This window comes from Piliocolobus tephrosceles, chromosome 14, assembly GCF_002776525.5.
Source record: "Piliocolobus tephrosceles isolate RC106 chromosome 14, ASM277652v3, whole genome shotgun sequence".
NCBI lineage: Eukaryota > Metazoa > Chordata > Mammalia > Primates > Cercopithecidae > Piliocolobus > Piliocolobus tephrosceles.
Window position 1 is genome coordinate 24441161 of NC_045447.1, and position 22822 is coordinate 24463982.

At 47.8% G+C, this 22822-nt stretch overlaps 1 protein-coding gene across 3 annotated transcripts in view; it reads right to left on the bottom strand.

The window, feature by feature from the left end:
- The window catches only part of TMEM268 (transmembrane protein 268), a 36772-nt gene extending 17458 nt beyond the window's left edge, over positions 1-19314 (bottom strand). For all 3 annotated transcript variants that reach the window (XR_002734011.2, XR_002734010.2, XM_023223735.2), the window contains exons 1-5: positions 19025-19314; positions 14451-14634; positions 7252-7361; positions 4730-4837; positions 3195-3344 (exon numbers count right to left, since the gene is read on the bottom strand). Coding sequence is in view for 1 of the 3 variants with exons in the window: in XM_023223735.2 (XP_023079503.1) it covers positions 3195-3344; positions 4730-4837; positions 7252-7361; positions 14451-14556 (474 nt within the window). In the remaining 2 variants the exon portion in view is untranslated. The remainder of the gene's footprint in view (positions 1-3194; positions 3345-4729; positions 4838-7251; positions 7362-14450; positions 14635-19024) is intronic.
- Positions 19315-22822: the final 3508 nt, after the last annotated feature.

Consider the following 22822-nt stretch of genomic DNA (forward strand, 5'->3'; position numbering starts at 1 on the left):
ATGGATGGATGGATGGATGGATGGATGGATGGATAGATAGATAGATGCATGGATGGATGGATGGATGGATGGATGGATGGATAGATGGATGCACAGATGGATGGACGGATGGATAGATAGATAGATGCATGGATAGATGGGTGGATGGATGGATGGATGGATGGATGGATGGATGGATGGATAGACAGATGGTGCATGGATGGATAGATGGATGGATGGATGGATGGATGGATGGATGCATGGATGGATGGATAGATAGATGCATGGATGGATGGATGGATGGATAGATGGATGCATAGATGGATGGATGGATGGATGGATGGATGGATGGATGGATGGATGGATGGATAGATAGATAGATGCATGGATGGATGGGTGGGTGGATGGATGGATGGATGCACAGATGGATGGATGGATGGATGGATAGATAGATGCATGGATGGATGGATGGATGGATGGATGGATGGATGGATGGATGGATGAATAGAGATAAAGAGAGAGAGAGAGAGATACACGGACAGAGAAACAGACGGATGGATGGATATATATATATATATAGTTGGGACAGTAAATTCAATAGTGTTAGTCCTGGACCAAAGCCCAGCTCTGATGTTTCCTGGCTGTGTGGCCGTGGACAAGGTCCTAGTACTATCAATGGCTTCATAAACACCGGCTGAATAAAAGGAAGAAAGAAGAGACAGAGGCAGAGAGCCAAAGCAGGCATTCCCTCCACCATGTGAATTACATCTGCATCCTCGAAGCACCTGTCAGGTGCCAATCTTTTTTGCTTGCTCCTGCTAAATAAAACAAAGCACTTTGCTTCTTCCCCTCCCCAAGACAAAGTTCTTGCTGCGGGAGTAGCCAGCTCGATTTTATTTTTTATAGGCCAAACACAAGGGCCATGAAAGTTTCAACAGACCCCAAGGGCAGCATTACTTTGTCAGTCTCATAGCAAAGCCCAACAAAGATCCTTTCAGAATGAGTGCACCATAAAGTTCCCATGTGTCTCTGTGAACACACGCACTAAGTGGAATTCACACCCCAAATGCTGATTTGCATTTCCCAACATCCTGCCTTCCCTTTCTGAGTCCGGCAAGATCAGAGTCCAGCACCGTGCCAGGGATCAGGGTTTGGAGGAACAGGAACTTCCCAAGTAGGTGGAAACACAACATAGGTGCAGTAGCAGAGAAATGGTCCCCAAAGATGTCTAAATCCTATTCCCCAGAACCGGTGTGAATGTTGCTACACGGCAAAGGGGAGTTAAAGCCGCTGATGAACTTTATGTTGTTAATCAGCTGACCTTAAAATTAGGAGATTATCTCAGATTACCCAGCTGGCCCAGTGTAATCACAAGGGTCCTTAAAAGTAGAAGAGGGAGGCAAAAGAGCCAGAGAAGGAGATGCGAAAAAGACTAGATCTGCCATTGCTGGCTTTGAAGATGAAGAAAGGAATCACCAGCCAAGGAATGCAGAGGACCACTCGAAGCTAAACAAGCAAGAAAACAGATTCTCCCCCAGAGCCTTCAGAAGGAAGCAGCACTGCCTGTACCTAGATTTTAGCCCAGTGAAACCTATGTCAAATATCTAACCTACAGAACTGGAAGATAATAAATTGGTGTTGTTTTAATTCACTAAGTTCATGGTAATTTGTTACAGCAGCTATAGAAAACCAACAGTTTTGGGCCGGGCATGGTGGCTCACGCCTGTAATTCCAACACTTTGGGAGGCCGAGGCAGGCAGATCACCTGAGGTTGGGAGCTGGAGACCAGGCTGACCAACATGGAGAAACCCCATCTCTACTAAAAGCACAAAATTAGTGGGGTGTGGTGGCATGCACCTGTAATCCCAGCTACTCGGGAGGCTGAGGCAGGAGAATCACTTGAACCCAGGAGGCAGAGGTTGCGGTTGGCCAATATTGCACCACTGCACTACAGTCTGGGAAACAAGAGCGAAACTCTGTCAAAACAAAGAGAGAAAGAGATAAAGAAAGGAAAGAAGGAGAGAAAGAAAGAGAGAGAGAGAGAGAGAGAGAGAGAGAGAGAAAGAAAGAAAGAAAGAAAGAAAGAAAGAAAGAAAGAAAGAAAGAAAGAAAGAAAGAAAGAAAGAAAGAGGGAGGGAGGGAGGGAGGGAGGGAAGGAAGGAAAGGAAGGAAGGAAGGAGAAAGAGAGGGAAGGAAGGAAGGAAGGAAAGAAGGAAGGAAAAGGAAAGGAAAGGAAAGGAAAGGAAAGGAAAGGAAAGGAAAGGAAAGGAAGGGAAAGGAAAGGAAGAAAGAAAGAAAGAAAGAAAACCAACAGTTTTCTCTAGTGTAGTGACTAAGAACATGGCTTGGAATCTGAGGCCCTAGCCTTGATTTCCAACTCTGGCATTTATGAGAAGCATGGCCGGGGCTACTCTTTGAGCCTGAATCTAGGGTTCCTCAACTGCAAAACAAGTGTAACAGTGTCTACCCAGATTTAATGTCAAGGGATTTAATGAGTTAATGTGTTAAGCATTTAACAGAGGACCTACTACATATGATGTGCTCAGTACCTATCAAAAGACAGACACTGAAGAGACAGAATACAATTAAAATCATACATCAAGTTGGGAAGTATCCACCTCCTTTCTAAACATGATCAGAAACCAGAGGGCTCAGGGTTTGAACCCTGGCTCTCTCACTAACAGTGGGATCCAGGACAAATTACCTAACTCTCAGACCACTCACCTTGCCTCAAAGGTCATTGCTGGGATTAGAGACATGACTGTCAATAGAGCACCAGGTCGGCATCTGCCCGTCACAGGAGGGAATAACGTAAATTACCTCTCCCTAGAGGTTAACTTCAGGCACCTTGTGCTGCAGGGTGGGTTCAGTAACCCTCCCTTGTTCACAGGGCTGTTGTGAGCACCCAGCGGGAGGAAGTGCATGAAAGGGCTCAGTTAACTGAAGTACTGTCAGGATATGGGCTATTAGTGCCCTCCTCCCACATTCTCAAAACACAGCTTGCTTCCAGAAAAACAATCCACAGGGATTAGACAGTAAATGCAGAGAGGACAATCACATATACGATTTGATTTCCTTTAGTCACTGGGCTTATGGGCTAGTGTGAATTTTCATGGCCAGGGAAATTCTTCGAGGGAAGCAAAAGAGAAAAATCTGATTCTCACGCCTGCACCGCCCCTCTGGAGGGAGCGTGGCAGGGATTCCAGACATCTCACCTTCTTCTGCTGTCTCTCAAAGACCAGCACAAGAGTCAGGGTCAGGCTCACCGCGGCCAGGGTCACGAGCAGCATGCCAGCCCAGTGGTTCCCTAAGGCAAACATCTGACTGGTAGAGTAGATATTAGCCCACACCACCACGTAGAAAACCTGCAAGATGCCAGACAGAGATCATGGTCAGGAACTTCAGTCCTCACATAAAGCACCTCCATTCAAAGGGACACCCTTCAGACACCACTGACACCCTCCTTGGATTCAGACAGCTCACAGCACAGTAAGAGAGTGATACAGACATCTAGGTCTGTGAGAATGAGCTCATGTTCCTTGTTTATAAGCAAAAATAGACAAAAAGGGTTAGTAGCTACCCCTAATCCTTATTTACCTTAATTTTTTTTTTTTTTTTTTTTTTTGAGACGGAGTCTTGCTCTGTCGCCCAGGCTGGAGTGCAGTGGCTGGATCTCAGCTCACTGCAAGCTCCGCCTCCCGGGTTCACGCCATTCTCCTGCCTCAGCCTCCCGAGTAGCTGGGACCACAGGCGCCGGCCACCTCGCCCGGCTAATTTTTTGTATTTTTAGTAGAGACGGGGTTTCACCGTGTTAGTCAGGATGGTCTCGATCTCCTAACCTCGTGATCCGCCCGTCTCGGCCTCCCAAAGTGCTGGGATTACAGGCTTGAGCCACCGCGCCCGGCTATTTACCTTAATTTTAAATAAAACAGAAAAACACAGGTGTATCCAAAGTGAGACAAATATCAGTTCAAAGACTACAATGATCCTTCAAGTACTACATGGCTTTGGACAATGTATAACTCCTCTAAGTCTCAGCTTCCTCATCGGTAAAATGGGGATAATAACACCTATTTCACAGCATTGTAATAAGGGTTAACAAGGTAACATAAGTAACAGCCCAGCACTCACCAGGTAATGAATCAATGCTAGTTCCCACCCTTTTCCCTTCTCCCTGGAAGTGGGACCTGGGAGTCAGGTGTGCTATTTGACCATTTATACATACAAAACAGCAGCAAATCATAGTGCTTCTGGGCACAGACACTGAAACCAGACGACATGGATTTAAATTCTGGCTCCGTCATTTATGTATGTAAGTGTTTATATGTACCAATGTGAAGATGTATATTTTTTATATTATATATACAGATGTGTATACACACATACATACAGCTGAAATAACCCATCTGTTGAGCAGATGGGGAAACCAAGTTCCGGAGAGGAGGAAAATCTTGGCCAAAGCCAGACATTGAGTCCAGAGCCTGGGTGGATCTGCAGACTTCCAATCCCAAGCTCTGCCCACAGTAAACCCTGACTCCCATCCTTTATGCAAGGACCTGGTTACAACTCTCTCCCATAAATTTCCTCTGATCCCAAATCAATGTCCATATGTGCTGCTCGTTTCCAGGCACCTGGGCCAACAGCCCCCAAGCCTCTGACCCACACCAGCAGGCTCCAAGACACGGTGCTGAATTTGGTGGTGCCACAAGCTGTCAGGGCAGGGTCAGTGTGCGGGCCACCTCCCCCTTACCACAGCAAAGGCCAGCCGCATAGGCCTCGAGTTGTAGATAATATATCTTCTCACTTGGGGCTCCAAGAGAGCACTCTCAGCCAGGCTCCTATACTGGTCAGCCGGGACCTGCTTGGAACCCAGGGAAAGAGATCAATTAGCCGCAGGACAGCCAGTTTCCAGTTCATGTGACTATCATGTGGAAGGGGGATTAGGCACATTCTGGGCTGTCCCAGAGGCCGAATGAGGAGCTTAGAGCACTGGAAGTCACATGGTGCAGCTCTCAGCTCAGGGAAGGAACAGGCATCACGACATCTGGAGAAGGTTCCACACAGCCTCAGACTCAGCACCTTGCAGCAGACACAGGGTAGCCTGATGGTTAAGGCACAGGCCCTGGAGTTAGACAGCCCTGGGCCCAAACTCTGGCCCTGCCACTTATGTGCTGTGTGACCTGGAGCAAGTAACCCCACTCCTCTGAGCCTCAGTTTTCTCCTCTGTAAAATAAGCATAATAAAACTATCCACTTTGTAGAACTAAGGTACATATTAAATGAGATAATACATGTACAGTGCTGAGCAAAGGGCCAGTCCCTCAGTGAACACTCAATATAGAGTTGCCATTATCAATACTGCAATATCAATACCTATTAATGTGGTCCAAAAGACTGAACACTCACATCTTCCTGCCCAAACAAAAGTGTCTATAGAATATAAAGGCCCTGTGAGAGTAGACCTAAGAAAACAGAACTTAACCATTAAAATTATATTTAGGCCGGGCGCAGTGTCTCATGCCTGTAATCCCAGCACTTTGGGAGAGCAAGGCGGGCGGACTGCTTGAGCCAAGGAGTTCAAGACCAGCCTGGGCAACATAGCAAGAGCCTGTCTCTTTTTATAAAAATAAAAAAGAAGGCCAGATGCAGTGGCTCACGCCTGCAATCCCAGCACTTTGGGAGGCCGAAGCAGGTGGATCACGAGGTCAGGAGTTCGAGACCAGCCTGGCCAACATGGTGAAACTCTGTCTCTACTAAAAATACAAAAATTATCTGGGCGTGGTAGCACATGCCTGTAATCCCAGCTACTCAGGAGGCTGAGGCAGGAGAATTGCTTGAAGCCGGAAGGCAGAGGTTGCAGTGAGCCGAGACCACACCACTGCACTCCGGCCTGGGTCACAGAACAAGACTCTGTCTCAAAAAATTAATTAATTAATTAATTAAAATAGAAAAAAAAATTATATTTAGGAACACGGTAGAACAATATGTAAACTGTTCACGCATAAGAAAACCCAATCTGCCAGGCGCAGTGGCTCATACCTGTAATCCCAGCACTTTGAGAGGCCGAGGCGGGCAGATCACTTGAGGTCAGGAGTTCGAGACCAGCCTGGCCAACATGGTGAAACCCCGTATCTACTAAAAAATACAAAAATCAGCCAGCAGTGGTACATGCTTGCAGTTCCAGCTACTTGGGAGGCTGAGGCATGAGAATCACTTGAACCCAGGAAGCAGAGGTTACAGTGAGCCCATATTGTGCCACTGCACTCCAGCCTGAGCAACAGAGAAACACTCTGTCTCAAAAAAAAAAAAAAAAAAGGAGAAGTAAATTCTAAAATCTTCAGGCTAAAATTAGCAGTATATCTTCCCTATTTGTAATTAATCCTTAATCCTCCTTGGCTAGCACAGGAAAGGCCTGACCACGTTGGGGGCTTTGGGAAAAGAGTAAAATCCATACATATAGGTACTTCATAACAATAATAGCTACAATGTATTGAGCATTGACTATATACTAGAGGCAATGCCAGGGTTCCTCAAGCATTATTGCATTTAATCCTAACAAAAACCCTTTGTAATAGGTATCAATATTATCCACATTTACAGATGATAAAACTGAGGCTCAAAGAGGTTAAGTCACCTTCCCAAAGTCACACAGGTAGTGAGCATCTGAGCTAAATCTGTATCCAGTTCCACAGGTCTGTAAGCCTGGCCTCAAATCACTATGCTTGAAGGTACTGCATCATTAGCTAATGAATTCATAAGCACCTTCTTTGGTATATGCAGTTCCCTCTCCCAAAATGCCCTTCCTCCTCTCCACCCAGCATATTCCTATTTATTCAAGATCCCAGATCAAGCATCTGCTCCTCTGCAAAGCTTTCACAACCACTGCCCTCTTCCCCCAGGCAAGTTTCTCACTTTCTCCTGTGAATGTCTTCACTGCCTATGCATTCCTCTCCTGTGGCATTTATATGATACGGTCCCGATTTCTCCCACACACGTTCATCTCCCCCGCTGGGATCTGTGTCCTGTCCACCTCTATTATGTTTAGCCAGTTAAGTGCCTGGCACAGAGTGGGCACCCAAAAAATACACATTTGTTAAGTGAATTAATTGGGAAGAGAGGAAAGAGAGAGCAGTTCTAACACGCCTTCCTTATATACCCTATGATAGCTGGCACAGAGTGTTTCATAAAGATTTTGTGAATAACTGGATGAAAAGATACATGGATGAATGGATGAAAGAGAAAATGGTAGGGATTCAAGGAAATCAGCACTCACCTGAATGCCCCAGGTTTGCAGTTGCTCTTCTGCGGCTCCCAGGTCAAAGGAGATGGGTGCACAGGTATTGTCAATCCGGAGAACAGCGAGGACCTGGCCATTGTGGAGCTCTGGAAGCAGACCAGAAGCTTCATCTGGCTGAGTGATAACCATACCATGCTTGTGGGGTGAGTCCAAAGCCTGACGGCATCACATCTCTGGCCGTGAGAACCTCCTCGCAACAAGGAGGGACACTGTGACCATCCTCAGATCCTCTTGAGAGAAGGACTGGATTTGACTGGGAAGCCCCAGGAGGCAGAATTAAGGCCAGAGGGAGGAGGCTACTAGGACCACAATGTGAGACCACATAAGGAAGAACTTCCCAAGAGCAAAAGCTGTCCCCACAAAGAATAGGTATTTTTTGTCCCCACAAAAAAATGTTCCCCAATACAAGGAACATTTAAACAGAGAGTGAAAAACTACATTAAGGGGGGTGATGTAGTGAAGTGGACCTTGATTTCAGCACTGCAAAGGATGCTCAGCTGAATAAGTTAAATTCCCAATAGGCTCAGAGAGTCTAAGTAAGAAATAACTGGTCACAGTAGGCAGAACAATGGCCCCAAAGACATCCACACCCTAAACCCCAGAGCCTGCAAATATACTGCCTTTCATGGCAAAGGGCGGAAGTAAGGGGGCTCATTAGCTGGCCTTTAATAGGGAGACTATCCTGAATCATCTGGGTGGGCCCCATAAAATCACAAGGAACCTTAAATGTGGAAGAGGGGGACAGAAGTAGAGTCAGAGGGAGATGTGACTATGGATGAAAGGCAAGGAGGCATGTGGCATCAATCGCTTTGACCATGGAGGGAGAGGGCCATGAGCCAGGGAATGTGGGTGGCCCCAAGGGGCTAGACAAAGAAAGGAAATGGATTCTCCCCAGAGCGTCCAGAAAGAAAAACAGTCCTGCCAACATGGGGATTTCGGCTCAGTGAGAGCAGTGTCAGACTTCTAACTTACAGAACTATGAAATAACAAATCTAGCTGGGCGCGATGGCTCATGCCTATAATCCCAGCACTTTAGGAAGCTGAGGTAGATGGATCACCTGAGGTCAGGAGTTCGAGACCAGCCTGGCCAACATGGTGAAATCCCTGTCTCTACTAAAAACACAAAAATTAGCCAAGCGTGGTGGTGGGTGCCTGTAATCCCAGCTATTGGGGAAGCTGAGGCAGGAGAATGGCTTGAACCTGGGAGGTGGATGTTGCAGTGAGCTGAGATCGTGCCATTGCACTCCAGCCTGGGCAACAAGAGTGAAACTCCATCTCTAAATAAATAAATAAATAAATAATCTGTGGTTGGTTTTTTTGTTGTTGTTATCATTGTTTGTGTGTTTGTGTGTGGTTTTTTTTTGTTTGTTTGTTTGTTTGTTTTGAGACAGAATCTCTCTCTGTCACTCAGGCTGGAGTGCAGTGACATGATCTCAGCTTACTACAATCTCCACCTCCCAGGTTCAAGTGATTCTTGTGCCTCAGCCTCTCAAGTAGCTGGGAGTACAGGCATGCACCACCGTGCCTGGCTAATTTTTGTATTTCAGTAGAGACATAGTTTCGCCATGTTGGCCAGGCTGGTCTCAAACTCCCGGCTTCATGTTATCTGCCCGCCTCGGCCTCCCAAAGTGCTGGGATTACAGGCATGAGCCACTGCACCTGGCCCAAATCTGTGGTTTTAAGCCAGTATGCTAGAGGTAACTTGTTATAATAGCAATAGAAAACGAATACACTGACTTACTGGTAATCCCTCCTACGTATGGCTGTAACACACTCAGCATTTCACAAGCATAAAATATGTGTTTATTCCCTCAAAAAACATGCATCAAACCAGGCTGCTCCCAACTGCTTACAAAGCCACCGCCTTCCAAGGGTGGGATGAAGCTAGACCATGAGACCAGCTGGAGAGAAAGGTCTGGACTGAAAACCACTCAAGGCCAGGGAGGAATGGCAGCAGCACGAAGCCAAACCTACCTGCCCGCGGTTTCAAGTAGAGAAACTGGACAAAAGGATCGAGAACTTCTTGCACCACAGTACAAGGCCCTGTGAGCCACTGGTCAGCAGCCAAGAGGTCTGGGGGTTGGGAGAGATTCCAGCCCTGGGATTCTAGGTCCCAGGTTTCAGCCACGCACTGCTGAGGACTGGATATTTTGGCATATTCTCTGTGGTTGCTGCTTAGACAATGAGGCAGGACAGAAGGGATTAAAGCATAAGTGTGTTGTCTGCTGGCCCAAAACACCTGTCACCCCAGTCTAGCTCTGAACAGTACTTGAATCTTCAAAGCCAAATGACTCACTGTACTTTCCTGGAAATTCCTGGCCCATCCAAACCCTCTCTCTCTCCGCTCCCCCAGTGCATCATCAAGTCCTGCCAACTGGGCAAACAAAACATCTGTCCACTCCGTGCCCTCCAGGCATCCTCACCTGTCCCTTGGCCCTCTGCAGTAGCCTACTAAGTGGCTTCTGCTGAAAAGCTACCTTTACTTCTATGATGCATCTTCCACACAGTGGCCAGGGTGCAGATCAGATGATACCAATGTCTTGAGTAAAACTTTCAATAGCTTCCTGGTGCTTTGCAAAAGCCAACCTTGTTACCACGTTCTTCCAGCCCTTAGGAAAACCAGCCTCCCGCCGGACTCAGCTTGAGCCCCTCAGCCTCATTCTGTGTCTCACCACACCAGCCTCCTTCACTCCCTGAACACAGTGTTCTCCCCCACCCCAGGGCCTTTGCATATGCTGTTCCTCTCTCTAGAACATGTCTACCTAGCTTCACCCAGTTACAGCCCATGCATCATTTGTATCCCAGCTCAATTCACTTTCCCCAGAGAGACCTCCTTGACACTCTAAACTACTAACTGATTAAATCCTCTGCTAAACCTGCCATAACTGATGCTCTTCTCCTTAATACTCACCAAGGCTAAATACCTATGTATGCAATTATTTGATTACATATGCATGAAATTACTTGAATAAAATCTATCTTCTCCGCCAGACTATACACTCTCGCATTGGTTTGTTCATCACTGAATCTCCTGATCTGATACAAACAGGAGGCACATTAAATACATGTTTGGTGTATAAACAAATTAATAAGCTAGGAAAAGGTTCTTTTTTTTTTTTTTTTTTTTTTTGAGACAGCATCTCACTCTTGTCACCCAGGCTGGAGTGCAGTGACACTAACACAGCTCACTGCAACCTCCACCTCCCAAGGCTCAAGAAATCCTCCCACCTCAGCCTCCCAAGTAACTGGGATCATAGGCATGCACCACCACACTTAGCTAATTTTTTTTTAATTTTTTATTCTTTAGAGACGAGGTCACTATGTTGCCCAGCCTGGTCTTAAATTCCTGGATTCAAGCAATCTTCCCATCTCAGCCTCCCAAAGTGCGGGGATTACAGGTCTGAGCCACTGCACCCAGAGAGAAAAAGGTTCTTTTTTCATACCCTGGGATATCATCTCTGATCTCAAGGGTTCCACAGAATTCTAAATTGTACATCCTGCCAAAAAGACATTTATTTTGCTTTTTCTCTCCCTCTCATTTTTTTTTTTGGAAGTGGTGGGGACAAGGAGGCGAGGTGGTGAGGTGGTGAAAACACAAGCTAGATAGCTTTCGAGTTCAAACTGGAGCTCGGCCTCTCACTAACATGGTAAAGTTGAAGAAGCAACTTAAACCTGTTTCCTCGCTTAAAGGATGCACACATTCACTGCAGAGCACTTTACAAATAATTAAGGTGATAAAAATAAAGTGCTCAGCACAAGATGGGTACAAAATAACTAGCTGCTATTTTCATAATTTAAAAGCAAGCTTGTCACAATTCAAGTTATAATCAAGCAACATTTATTTATTTGTGTTTTTAAAAGCAAGCTTGCCACAACTCAAAATTAAAATCAAGCAACATTGATTTATTTGTGTTTTTACCCTCCCATACTTTGTTCCAGAAAGGATTTAAGGTGGCTTCATAAAAACAAAATATGAAAAGATAAAACTGACCAGGCACAGTGGCTCACGCCTGTAGTCCCAGTACTTTGGGAGGCTGAGGCAAGTGGATCACTTGAGCCCAGGAGTTTGAGATCAACCTGGGCAACATGGTGAAAAACCCTGTCTCTACAAAAAAATACAAAAAGTTAGCCAGATGTGGTGGCACATGCCTGTAGTCCCTGCTACTCAGGAGACTGGAGTGGGAGGATCCCCTGAGCCTGGGAGGTCAAGGCTGCAGTGAGCCAAAATCATGCCACTGTATTCCAGTCTAGGCAACAGAGTGAGATCCTGTCTCAAAAAAAATCAGTAAGTAATTAAAACCATAAAAATATTTTCTTTTTTGAGATGGAGTTTCACTCTTATCACCCAGGCCGGAGTGCAATGGTGCGATCTCGGCTCACTGCAACCTCCGCCTCCCAGGTTCAAGTAATTCTCCTGCCTCAGCCTCCTGGGTAGCTGGGATTACAGGTGTGCACTACCACACCTGGCTAATTGTTGTATTTTTAGTAGAGACGGGGTTTCACCATGTTGGCCAGAATGGTCTCGAACTCCTGACTTCAGGTGATCCGATCCCCCCGCCTAGGCCTCCCAAAGTGCTGGGATTATAGGCATGAGCCACCATGCCCAGCCTGAAAATAAATTTTCAAATAAGCAAATGAGGAAAACCAGACAAAACAAAAAGAAAGGCAGACAATAAGAACAGGTTCTGGGTCGCTTCGGATTCATTCATGATTTCCTTTCATCCTCTAAGAGCCCCCAAAGCTTGGTACCATCAGCACGGAAAAGAAAACGGAGCCTCTGAAAAGTGAAGACACTCCCTTGTAAACAGGGAAAATGAAAGTGAGAACAAGAAGCAACAAGGGAAGGTAGTGCACAAAATGCAGGCAGTCAAGCAGACCAGCTCTCCACTCCACAGGAAGAATGAAAACTCCACTTTGATTTGGACTCCACGTATGGAGACTCAGAACCATTCCCAGGTCTAGTTCGTTGTACACTGACTTATGTGTTCGCCCAAGCAATGCAAAGATCTTTTGGGATGTCTTTGTTTGCCTTTTGAACCAAGAGTTCCTGGATTCTTTGCAATACCAGCTCTCATCTGTTCCTTAAAGTGAGAACAGCAAGTCCTCCACTTAAAAATACTTGTTTTTACACCTAAGCTAAGAAAAGCTACCAAAGAAAAATGTGTGTGTCTGTGTGTGCGTGTGTGCATGTGTGTGCATGCAAGCACAGAGGGGGCAGCAGTTTCCTACAAAGGAACAAGAACTTACGTGCCAAAAATCAGTGAAGCAATGTCTTCAAAGTTCTGATAGAAAAATTATTTCATTCCATCTTGTTCTACTATTGTGTACACACTACTTTCCTTACATATATACACACACAGTGCTTTCCTAACAACAGTAGTAATAAAAGAAGCCTTTGTTTTTAAGCAGTCAAATTTCAAAGCCTCTAAAAAACCCTTCACATTCCTGTGGACCCCCACAATTCTGGATGCTGTTTCCCCTTGCCCATATCCAGCTACTCATTAATTCTTTCATTCAACAAAATATTTATATTGAGCATCTACTATGGGCCAAGGTCTGTGCTAGGTATAGTAGATATAGGGATGAAAAAGAAACCACTTCCTTCAGGGAGCTTACACTCTAGTGAAGAAGCCAGACTTCAATACTTTATACATAATTATTTACAGACTATGATAAATGCTAGAGGGAGAAACAGGAATATATCAGAGGGTCCTGACTTAGGCTAAGCCACCAGGAAGATTCTTCAAGGAAGGGATATTTGAACTAAGTTTTGAAGGATGAATGGAAATTCCTTTTTTTTTTTTTTTTTTTGAGATGGAGTCTCACTCTGTCACCCAAACCGGAGTCCAGTGGTGCGATCTTGGTTCACTGCCTCCGTCTCTCTGGTTCAAGTGATTATCCTGCCTCCCTAGTAGCTGGTACTACAGGTGCCCACCACCACATCCAGCTGATTTTTGTACTTTTAGTAGAGAAAGGGTTTAACTATGTTGGCCAGGCTGGCCTTGAACTCCTGACCTCAAGTAATCTGCCTGCCTTGGTCTCCCAAAGTGCTGGGATTACAGGTGTGAGCCACTATGTCTGCTGGATGAATAGAAATTCATCAGGAGAAAGGAGGCAGGGGAAAAGCACAACAGGCAGAAGGAAACACAGGTGCAAATGTCCTGAGGCAGAACAGCACAGCAAAGAACATGAAGACAGGCCTTGCACGCCGATCCTGACAGGTCTTCACACTAAGCCCCATGGGAAACACTGAGCAGAAAGTGACATGGTTGGACTAAATGCGTATTTTAAAAAGATATCTGGGGCCAGGTGTGGTGGCTCACGCCTGTAATCCCAGCCCTTCGGGAGCCCGAGGTGGGTGGATCACCTGAGGTCAGAAATTCGAGACCAACCTGGCCAACAAGGTGAAATCCCATTTGTACTAAAAATACAAAAATTAGCTGGGCGTGGTGGTGCGTGCCTGTAATCCCAGCTACTCAGGGAGCTGAGGCAGGAGAATTGTTTGAACTTGGGAGGTGGAGATTGCAGTGAGTTGAGATCATGCCACTGCATTCCAACCTGGGCAACAGACTGAGATTCCATCTCAAAAAATAATTAAAAAAAAAAATTTAAAACCTCTGGGCCTCATATCCGTAACCCCAGCATTTTGGGAGGCCAAAGCCAAAGGATTGCTTGAGGCCAGGAGTCTGAGACCAGCTTGGACAACAAAGTAAGGCCCCATCTCTACAAAAAACATTTTTAATTAGCAGGATGTGGTGGTGCACGCCTGTAATCCCAGCTATTCAGGGGGCTGAGGTGGGAACATTGCTTGAGCCCAGGAATTCAAGGCTCCAGTGAGCTATGATCACGCCACTGCACTCCAGCCAGCATGACAGAGCACCCTGTCTCTAAACAAGTAAAAATAAATTAGAAATATAAATAAATAATAAAGAGCTTTCTGGCTGCCATGTAGAGAATGAATGGAAAAGAGAAGACCAACAGGCAAGCTTCAGCAGGGGCTCAGCAGAGAGGGATGGTGGCTTGGTCTAAGGCCAAGAGACAGAACTGGTAAAAATGACAGAATGTGGCCTCAAAGACACCTCCCCCTGACCTTACCTAAAGGAACTTCTGTGCCCTGTGAGTGCAGCTCAGCATGAGGTAGAAAGGGGGTGGAAAATGAAAGGTTGTGATCTTACCTTGCCCCCAGCCGGGAGGGCTCCCTCCAGGCAGGGCACTCCAGCCAGGGGAGGAGGGGGGCAACGGGCCAGCGGCCCCCGGGTCCACCTGTGGTTCACAGGCCATGGCAGGGTGCCAGCTGTTTCTACTTCCCCTTCTCAGAGCTGTGGTTCATTCTGGAGCAGCCAGCTCAGCATCATATGCCTTCAAAAAACAGCACAAAAAAGAACTTCAGGCCTGGGACTGGGCAAGATGGGCTTCCTAGGGTCTCTCTCCAGGGCCAAAGTCACCAAAGGCCAGGGAGAGCCACCCAGAGTCTTTTTGCCAACTTTGGCCTTTCTGAAAATGCTGAGAAAAATTCCCAGGAGGAGAAGGAGGAGGAAGAGAAACTAAAACCCTCCAAGGCCCAAACTGAGAACTTCCCTTCTGGTCTTGGGTCTCCTCCAGCTCAGGCACAGCCAAGGGTCCACAGGGTACTCAAGAGCTGACCAGGCCCCACTGCCAGGCAGCTGGGATTTCTGTTCCCTTATGAAGGATGCCCCAGGCAACCAAGCACAGGATAGTTATATTCATTACAGGGAGTCTTGTTTACACACAGGATTTCAAGTAGCTTCCCGTAAGACACTGCAAAATACAAATTTAAAAAAACAAAAAATCAGGCACGGTGGCTCACACCTGTAATCGCAGCACTTTGGGAGGCCAAAGTGGGTGGATCACCTGAGGTCAGGAGTTTGAGACCAGCCTGGTGAAACCCCATCTCTAGCAAAAACACAAAAATCAGCTGGGTGTGGTGGCGCATGTTTGTAATCCCAGTTAGAAGGCTCAGGCAGCAGAACAGCTTGAACCCGGAAGGCAGAGGTTGCAGTGAGCCGAGATTGCACCACTCCACATCAGCCAGGGTGACAGAGAGAGACCCTGTCTCAAATCAAAAACAAAAACAAACAAACAAACAAAAATCAGATGGTAGGAAATATAAATGAGTAAGAAAAGTAGGCTGACCACAGTGGCTCATGCCTGTAATCCTAGCACTTTGGGAGGCCGAGGAGGGTGAATCACCTGAGGTCACGAGTTTGAGACCAGCCTGGCCAACATGGAAAAACCCCATCTCTACTAAAAAATACAAAAATTAGGCCAGGCATGGTGGTGGGTATCTGTAATCCCAGCTGCTTGGGAGGCTGAGGTAGGAGAATCACTTGAACCCGGGAGGCAGAGGTTGCAGTGAGCCGAGATCACATCACTGCACTCCAGCCTGGGCGACAGAGAGAGACTCCATCTCAAAAAAAAAAAAAAAAGCAGTGACACCTGTCAGGGGTGTTTCCTTGATGAGAAACTGAGTTTCCAGTGCCACTCCCTCCAGCGGCAACCTGCACATTTACCTCTGTTATGTGTCCCCCAGCAGGCCTGAAAATTACCCCTCACCAAGGAAAATCAGGCCTAAGTCCCCTGGGATGACACACCAGCCCTGCTAACCACATTGGTGAAAAGTCTACTAGAATCGTCTTTTGCTGCCATGGTTCTAGATGTTTGTGAAGATTTGAAGTGGCCAGTCAGCACACATCTTCATGATTCCAAGCTGGCCCAAGGGCTGATGGCCACTGATCAGGCCTCCCAGAGAGGGAACAGGGCTCTCATGCCCTCACCATCTTTCACTTCTCTCAATACTTTAAACAGCAGCAGCTACAGAATGTGTGTGACCCAGTGCAAAATGAAAATGTGGGGCCTCTTCTTTAAAAATAATGAACAATTTAAAGATGGCAACAGCACAGTATTAAACCAAATGGGAGGGGCTTCCAAAGTGGGGGACCCTGTGTGAATGCACAGGTTGCATGCACCTGAAGCTGGCCCCAATTTTCAGCTCTGGAAGATCACTTAGGAGCCTCCACTCCCAACCAAGAATATGTAAAAGATGAGCCTTTAACAATTATCATATATCTGCCCTGCACCAGGCTCTAAGGCTGCAAAGCAGCAAACTATGAAAACATTGAAGACTTTAGAGCCAGAAAACCTGGACTTGAATTCCCACTCTGCCACATACATGCTCTTTGACATTAGCTGTCAAGGTACTTAACAACCTGCACCTTGCTGTTCTCATCTGTAAAATGGGGATAGAGAGGTCCACCTCATATAGCTGCTGTGGGGATGTAACAGAAGGAAATGCAAGTATAATATCCAGTACTCTGCTCACCAGACCAGCCCCTGTCCTCAACATGATTTTCCTATTTTACAGGAGAAAAAACTGCAGGTCAAAGATGTAAAGTGACTTGCCCAAGGTTGGGAGGCCATGCTACCAGCGTGGAGCCGGGAGGTAAACCCAAGCCATCTGGCTCCAGGGTCCAAGCCCATAATTTCCATGCCCTTGCCCCTCTGCACTAACTGTCTCTGAGAATGTTCATGAAATCACCATTACAAAACAAAACAAAACAAAAAAGAGTGAGTCAAGGGAGACTGCATTTCCCAGGCAAGATCAAGCAACAAATGCAAGTCAGCCCTGAGATATTACACTGGGGCCTTCTCCTCACCTGGCCCACAGCAGAAGACTCTCCTAAATATGCTAAGCGTTTGTTACTCTCATCATGCCTTCCTTCCTTCCTGTTACCAACAAAAATAGCCACAAGGATCTCTGCCCTGCACTTGATAATCACTGAAGCCCTTCCCTGCTTCATTTGATCATCTCTTAGGCCCCTGAGGCAGATATAATTCTGAGATTCATGTTCCAGACAAGACATACAGGGACATCGTAGCTAGGGGCCTACAGCCCAGAGAAGCTGACTAGAGCCTCAAAAAGGCCTGGGGGACCGAGGAGCCATGAGGGCCCATGCCCAGGCTGGAGCTGCACAAGTATCCTTCCAGACTGCGCGGAAGGTTCCATTCTTTGCAAAAATCCCACCATGAGGCATTGTCTTTCGGAAGAAATCACAGCACCCCAGTTGGCCCCAACAGCCTCTCACAAAGTACTAATCAGCAGGCTTTATTCCATTCACCTGGAGGCTGTTTCCTGTAATAGCTCAAAGTAACCAGCCCTGTCCTGCAGCTTCCCACCTGTGTAATCTTGAGCAAGTTACTTCTCTCTGCCTCAGTTTCTTTACATGTAAGTGGGGAAAACAACAGTAACTTCAGGTGGTTGTGAGGTTTAAAGAGTTCACACATGTAAATCACTCAAAACAGCACTGGGCAAATAGGAATCACTGAAGAAATATAGCTGCCATCATTTTTACTCCACAGACATTTCCTAAGCACCTTCTCAGGCCAGGCCCTGTGCTTTCTTGACTACGAAACTGGAAATAAAAACTCAAGTTCCTACTCAACCCTCTCTGCTAGGGATCACCAAATGGTAGGAATGACAAACTCAGGGAAAGACAATTACAAAACAAACAATTGCAACAAGGCAGTGAGAGGGAGCACCTCGTTTGGGGTGGAGGAAGGGTTCTCCGGAAGGCTTCCTGGAGGAAGGAGGCTCCTGGGCTTGGCAAAGGTGGAGTTGAGAGCCAAGAGACGCCAGTGCCAAGCAGAAAGGGATATGAACCAGAGGCCAGGATGGGCCCATCAGGGCAGCCTGCGTGGTCACCTTGCAGCCCCTCATTCAACTAGGAAGCTGCAGAGGGTAGGAGGGGTGCTGGCAAGACCCCAAAGGCAGATGCCTATCATATGTCCTGAACTCCATTTCCCCATCCAGCTCAGCCCTGCACCAGCCCTAGGACAACACAGAGGGTCTAACAGATACCAGGGTGGAGGCAGAGCAGAGGGAGTGAGCACAGCCTTGAGGCTCCTGCAACTAAGCAGGAAACCAGAGCTTCTCTGAGTCTCCTTTGCTGATTCTGCATTTTAACCAGAATTTCCAGATATCCATCTTGCACAAGGTCAGCTCCCCTCTTTTTCAGCTCGTAGAGAGCATCTGCAAAGGAATATACTCTTAAGTCCTATTGCGCAAAGTCCTCCATCTCTGCAGACACCAAGCACCCAGCCTCCCCGGGAACTAGCACTGAGATTCATCAGTTTCCTAAGTCAGGTTTTGTTTTGTTTGTGAAAATCCCAACACGAGATCCTAAAAGGGTCTGTTATAGAAGTTTCCGGGCGAAAAAACCTTGAGACACAATGAGTCCGAGCTCTCCATTTTACAGATAAGAACGTTAAGACCCAGAAAATAAAGTGTACATCCAAGGTCAAGGAGCCGGTCCTGGACTGAGCCAGCATTGAAACCCAGGCTCCTTCAAGCCAGCCGGAGCTGTCACGCCATACACGGCCTTGGCCAACTTGGGCAGCTGTCTCGCCCCAGTCTCAGTCTCCGCCCTCTGGAACTGTCCAGGTCGGCTGAGGGAGGGGGGATCTCCTTCACCCCAGAAATCAGTCCGGCCCTCCCCAACCGCGGGCTTCCAGGAGGCTTCTCAGAGCCGCTCCCACGGCCCGCACGCGGGGAAGGGGGCCCCAGGGCGTACGGAGGCCCCCCGGCAGGCTGCCCGCGGCGCCGACCCTAGGCCGTCGGGCCCGAACGCAGGCCAAGGCGGAGGCGCCCAGGCGGCCTCCCAGTCCCGGAGCCCCGCGGCACCAATCCCGGATCGCAGGACGCGGGCGCGCGCCCGGGCCCGCGCACACTCACCGCCCTCGCCGCCGCCGCCGCCGCCACCCCCGGACGCGGAAGGTCGGGGGCGCCGCGCCCCTAGTGCCGCAGCCTCTGGGCGCCGCAGCCTCTGGGCATCGCAGCCCCGCCCGCCTCCCGCGTCGCGCCGCGCCGCGCCGCACCGCCTTCCCGGGCCCGCCCCCAGCCCGGCCGGCCTCGCTCGGTCGCCCAACCCGGAGGAGCCGCCCGCCGGGCTCGCTTTGGGGCCAAGAGGGAATGCTGCTCCTGGGCCCGCGGCGGAGCGGAGCTGGAGGCCGCGTTTCATCAGCCGAGCGCCCCCCGGGACGCCGGAAGGAGTCTCCGCGCCTAGCCGACCACGTGCACGGCATCTTAGGGCACGGGTTCCCGCCGTCTCCCCACTGTAAAGGAGCGGCTTACTCCGGAGGTCCAGCCTCCGTCACACACAGTCACGGCACCCGTGGATGAGGCAGTATTTGAGACCAGAAGTTTATTGGGGACTTGGGTTTGGTTTTTGTTTGGTTGATTTTGTCGTTGTTTTTAGAGTCGGAGGTCTCGCTGTGTTGCCCAGGCTGCTATCAAACTCCTGAACTCAAACAATCCTCTAGCCTGGGCTCCCAAAGTGTTGGGATTACAGGTGTGAGGCACCACACCTGGCCAAGGACTTATTTCTAATGGAAAATTGTGTGTGTGCTGTATTATTAAGAGCGTTGGTTTGGAGTCAGACTATCTGGGCTATGACCCGGGTCTCTGCACTTCTTGTATCATCTTTGGTAAATTATTTAACCTCTCTGTGCCTTCGTTTTCTGTAAAAAGCAGATAATTATAGCTACTTCATGAGGTTGTGTGAAGATTTAATGAGATACTGTGTGTGAAATGTTCACAACTCGTAACTGCTTGCTCGTGTTCCCAATTGCTATACTCACAAGGGCTCACTCCCACTGCCATCTTTCATAATTTCAAAGGGTCTACGGTTAAAAGTAAGTGCCCTTTCCCCTGAGGAAAGCACTAACCTCGTGCTTTCCTTGTATTTTTTCTTAGAGCACATATGTACCTGTGCGTGTGTGCGTTTACACAAAAGGCCTTTTCTATTCCTTTGGGCACTCTGCTTTTTCATACGACAAAGTACCTTGGCGCTCATCTGCCAGAACATGCCACACTGCCTCATTTCTTTTTAAGGGGCACATAAACGTCCCTATATTATATTAGGTTGGTGCAAAAGTTACTGCGTTTTTCTGCCATTAAAAACATTGCAGGCTGGGCCCGGTGGCTCATGCCTGTAATCCCAGCACTTTGGGAGGCCGAGGCGAGAGGATCACCTGAGGTCGAGGGTTTGAGACCAGCCTGATCAACATGGAGAAACCCCATCTCTACTAAAAATACAAAATTAACCGGGCGTGGTGGCGCATGCCTGTAATCCCAGCTACTCAGGAGTCTGAGGCAGGAGAATCGCTTGAACCCGGGAGGCGGAGGTTGCGGTGAGCCAATATTGCACCATTACACTCCAGCCTGGGCAACAAGAGCAAAACTCCATCTCAAAAAAAAAAAAAAAAAAAAAAAAAAGCAAAAACCGCAATTATTTTTGCACCAACCTGATAGAAAGGGTCTTTGTTTTCTTTGCCCTTCTTTCTTGGTGGACATGGAGGTGATTTCCAGCCTTGCTGACAGGCCTTGCCCTGATGCACATAGCAGCATTGTTGGGTACATGCAAACACACCACAGCCAGCCTTTCTTTCTTTCTTTCTTTCTTTCTTTCTTTCTTTCTTTCTTTCTCTTTCTTTCTTTCCTTTCTTTCTCTCTCTCAGTCTCTCTCTTTCCTTCCTTCCTTGTTTCTTTTCTTTTTCTCTTTTTCTTTTTCTGAGACAGGGTCATTCTCTGTTGCCCAGGCTGGAGTGCAGTGGCACAATCACAGCTCACTGCAGCCTCAGCCTCTCATCTCAGGCTCAAGGGATCTTCCCACCTCAGCCTCTCTGGTAGATGGGTCTACAAGTGTATGCCACCACGCCCGGCTAATTTGTTTGGTTTTTTTTGTTTTGTTTTTGTTTTGTAGGTACAGGGTCTTACTATGTCTCCCCAGCTAGCCTCAAACTCCTACACTCAAGTGAGGCTCCCACCTCAGCCTCCCAAGGTGCTGGGATTACACGTGCAAGCCACCCTGCCTGGCCCATTTCTATAAGTAGATGTGCTGAGTCAGAATGTGCACGCGTTTTTGGTTTTTGTTGTTGTTGTTGTTTTTGAGACGGTGTCTTGCTCTGTCACCCAGGCTGGAGTGCAGTGGTGTGATCTTGGCTCTCTGCAGCCTCCACCTCCCGGGTTCAAGCAGTTCTCCCACCTCAGCCTCCCAAGTAGCTGGGATTACAGGGGTGAGCCACCACGCCTGGCTAATTTTTGCATTTTTAGTAGAAACAGGGTTTCACCATGTTGTCCAGGCTGGTCTCGAAATCCTGACCTCAGGTGATCTGTCTGCCTTGGCCTCCCAAAGTGCTGGGATTACAGGGGTAAGCCATCACACCTGGCCTGTGCATGCATTTTTTTATTTCAACAGATATTACCAGATTGTTGGGAAACTCTCAGACCCCAGAACTTAGCTGGCTACATGCTCGGCCAGCCCTCAGAGACAGCATGCTTGGAGACAGGAGCAGGAATTGACAACCTGAGTGGTAGATACCACCCAGGCACCCTCATTCACCAGGTAAGGATCCAGGTAGTGGGCTACTAAAAATGAAGTTCGTTCATTTATTTATCAACAAATGGACATTCAGTACCTGCTAAGGGACAGGCATTGTACTGGGCAAGAGTGAACAATATACACCAGGTCCCTATTTAGTGTGCCGGATTTCCAAACAAAACAAAAACAGAAAACAATTTAGAGGCATGGGAGCAAGAGCATCAAGAGATATTGAAGCTTAACTCACTGATGATAGGATACTAAAAGGGATCCTGCAACAGGAGTGTGGCCTGATCGCAATCTATCTAAACCCTACATCTCCAACAAGGTCTCCCTCTTCCATGAAGCCAGATGTGGTCCCTCTGCCCTTTCTGCTAGGCTTCCTTTACTCTTCATTCTCATTGCTGGTCACTCCAGCGTGAACTTAGATGCTGACACATCAATCTTCTATACTAGGGAGGTGCAAAAGACAGGGGCCTTTGGAGCTGGCCCACCAGGCTCCTCCACTTACTGGCATGTGGCATTGGCAGGCAGCTCAGCTCACTCTCTTAAGTTTCAATACCCTCATTTATGAAAGGCAGATAACAATATCTGCTAATCCAGGAGATTGCAAGGATTACTTGAAGTGATGAAGTGATTAGAAGAAAGTGCTCAGTAAAAGTACCGTGCATTCTTGGACAACAAGGTATCATGTGTTTGTATCTCTGAAATTTCACCAGTGTCCAGTCTTGGCATAGCAAGGGGGAGTGGGTGCTCCGTGTAGAATGGAGAAAGGGCAATAAAATCCAGTGAAAGTAGGGTGAAATCCAGTCAGGTCTTCTGGAAAGCACACTTCAGCAGTGACAAGGTCCTTGTGGTGGGCCCAAGCCTCTCCCCACCCACACCCTACCCTGGACTAATCTTTACTCTCTCCCAGCACGTACAAACCCTATGCTCCAAAAATACAGAGCGTCTCTCAGTTCCTCATATAACCCTCTCCCCCTGTTCTCTCACTTCTAGTTCTCAGTGGTTGCCATTCTCTCCTATCTGGAAAGTTGTCTCCAAACCCCAACCCCATCGTGCCACCTGACCAACCAACTCATTCTCGAGTTTCAGCTGAAAGGGCCCTTCTGGGAGCCCTGCCCTGTCCTGGGCCTGGACCAGTTCCCCCA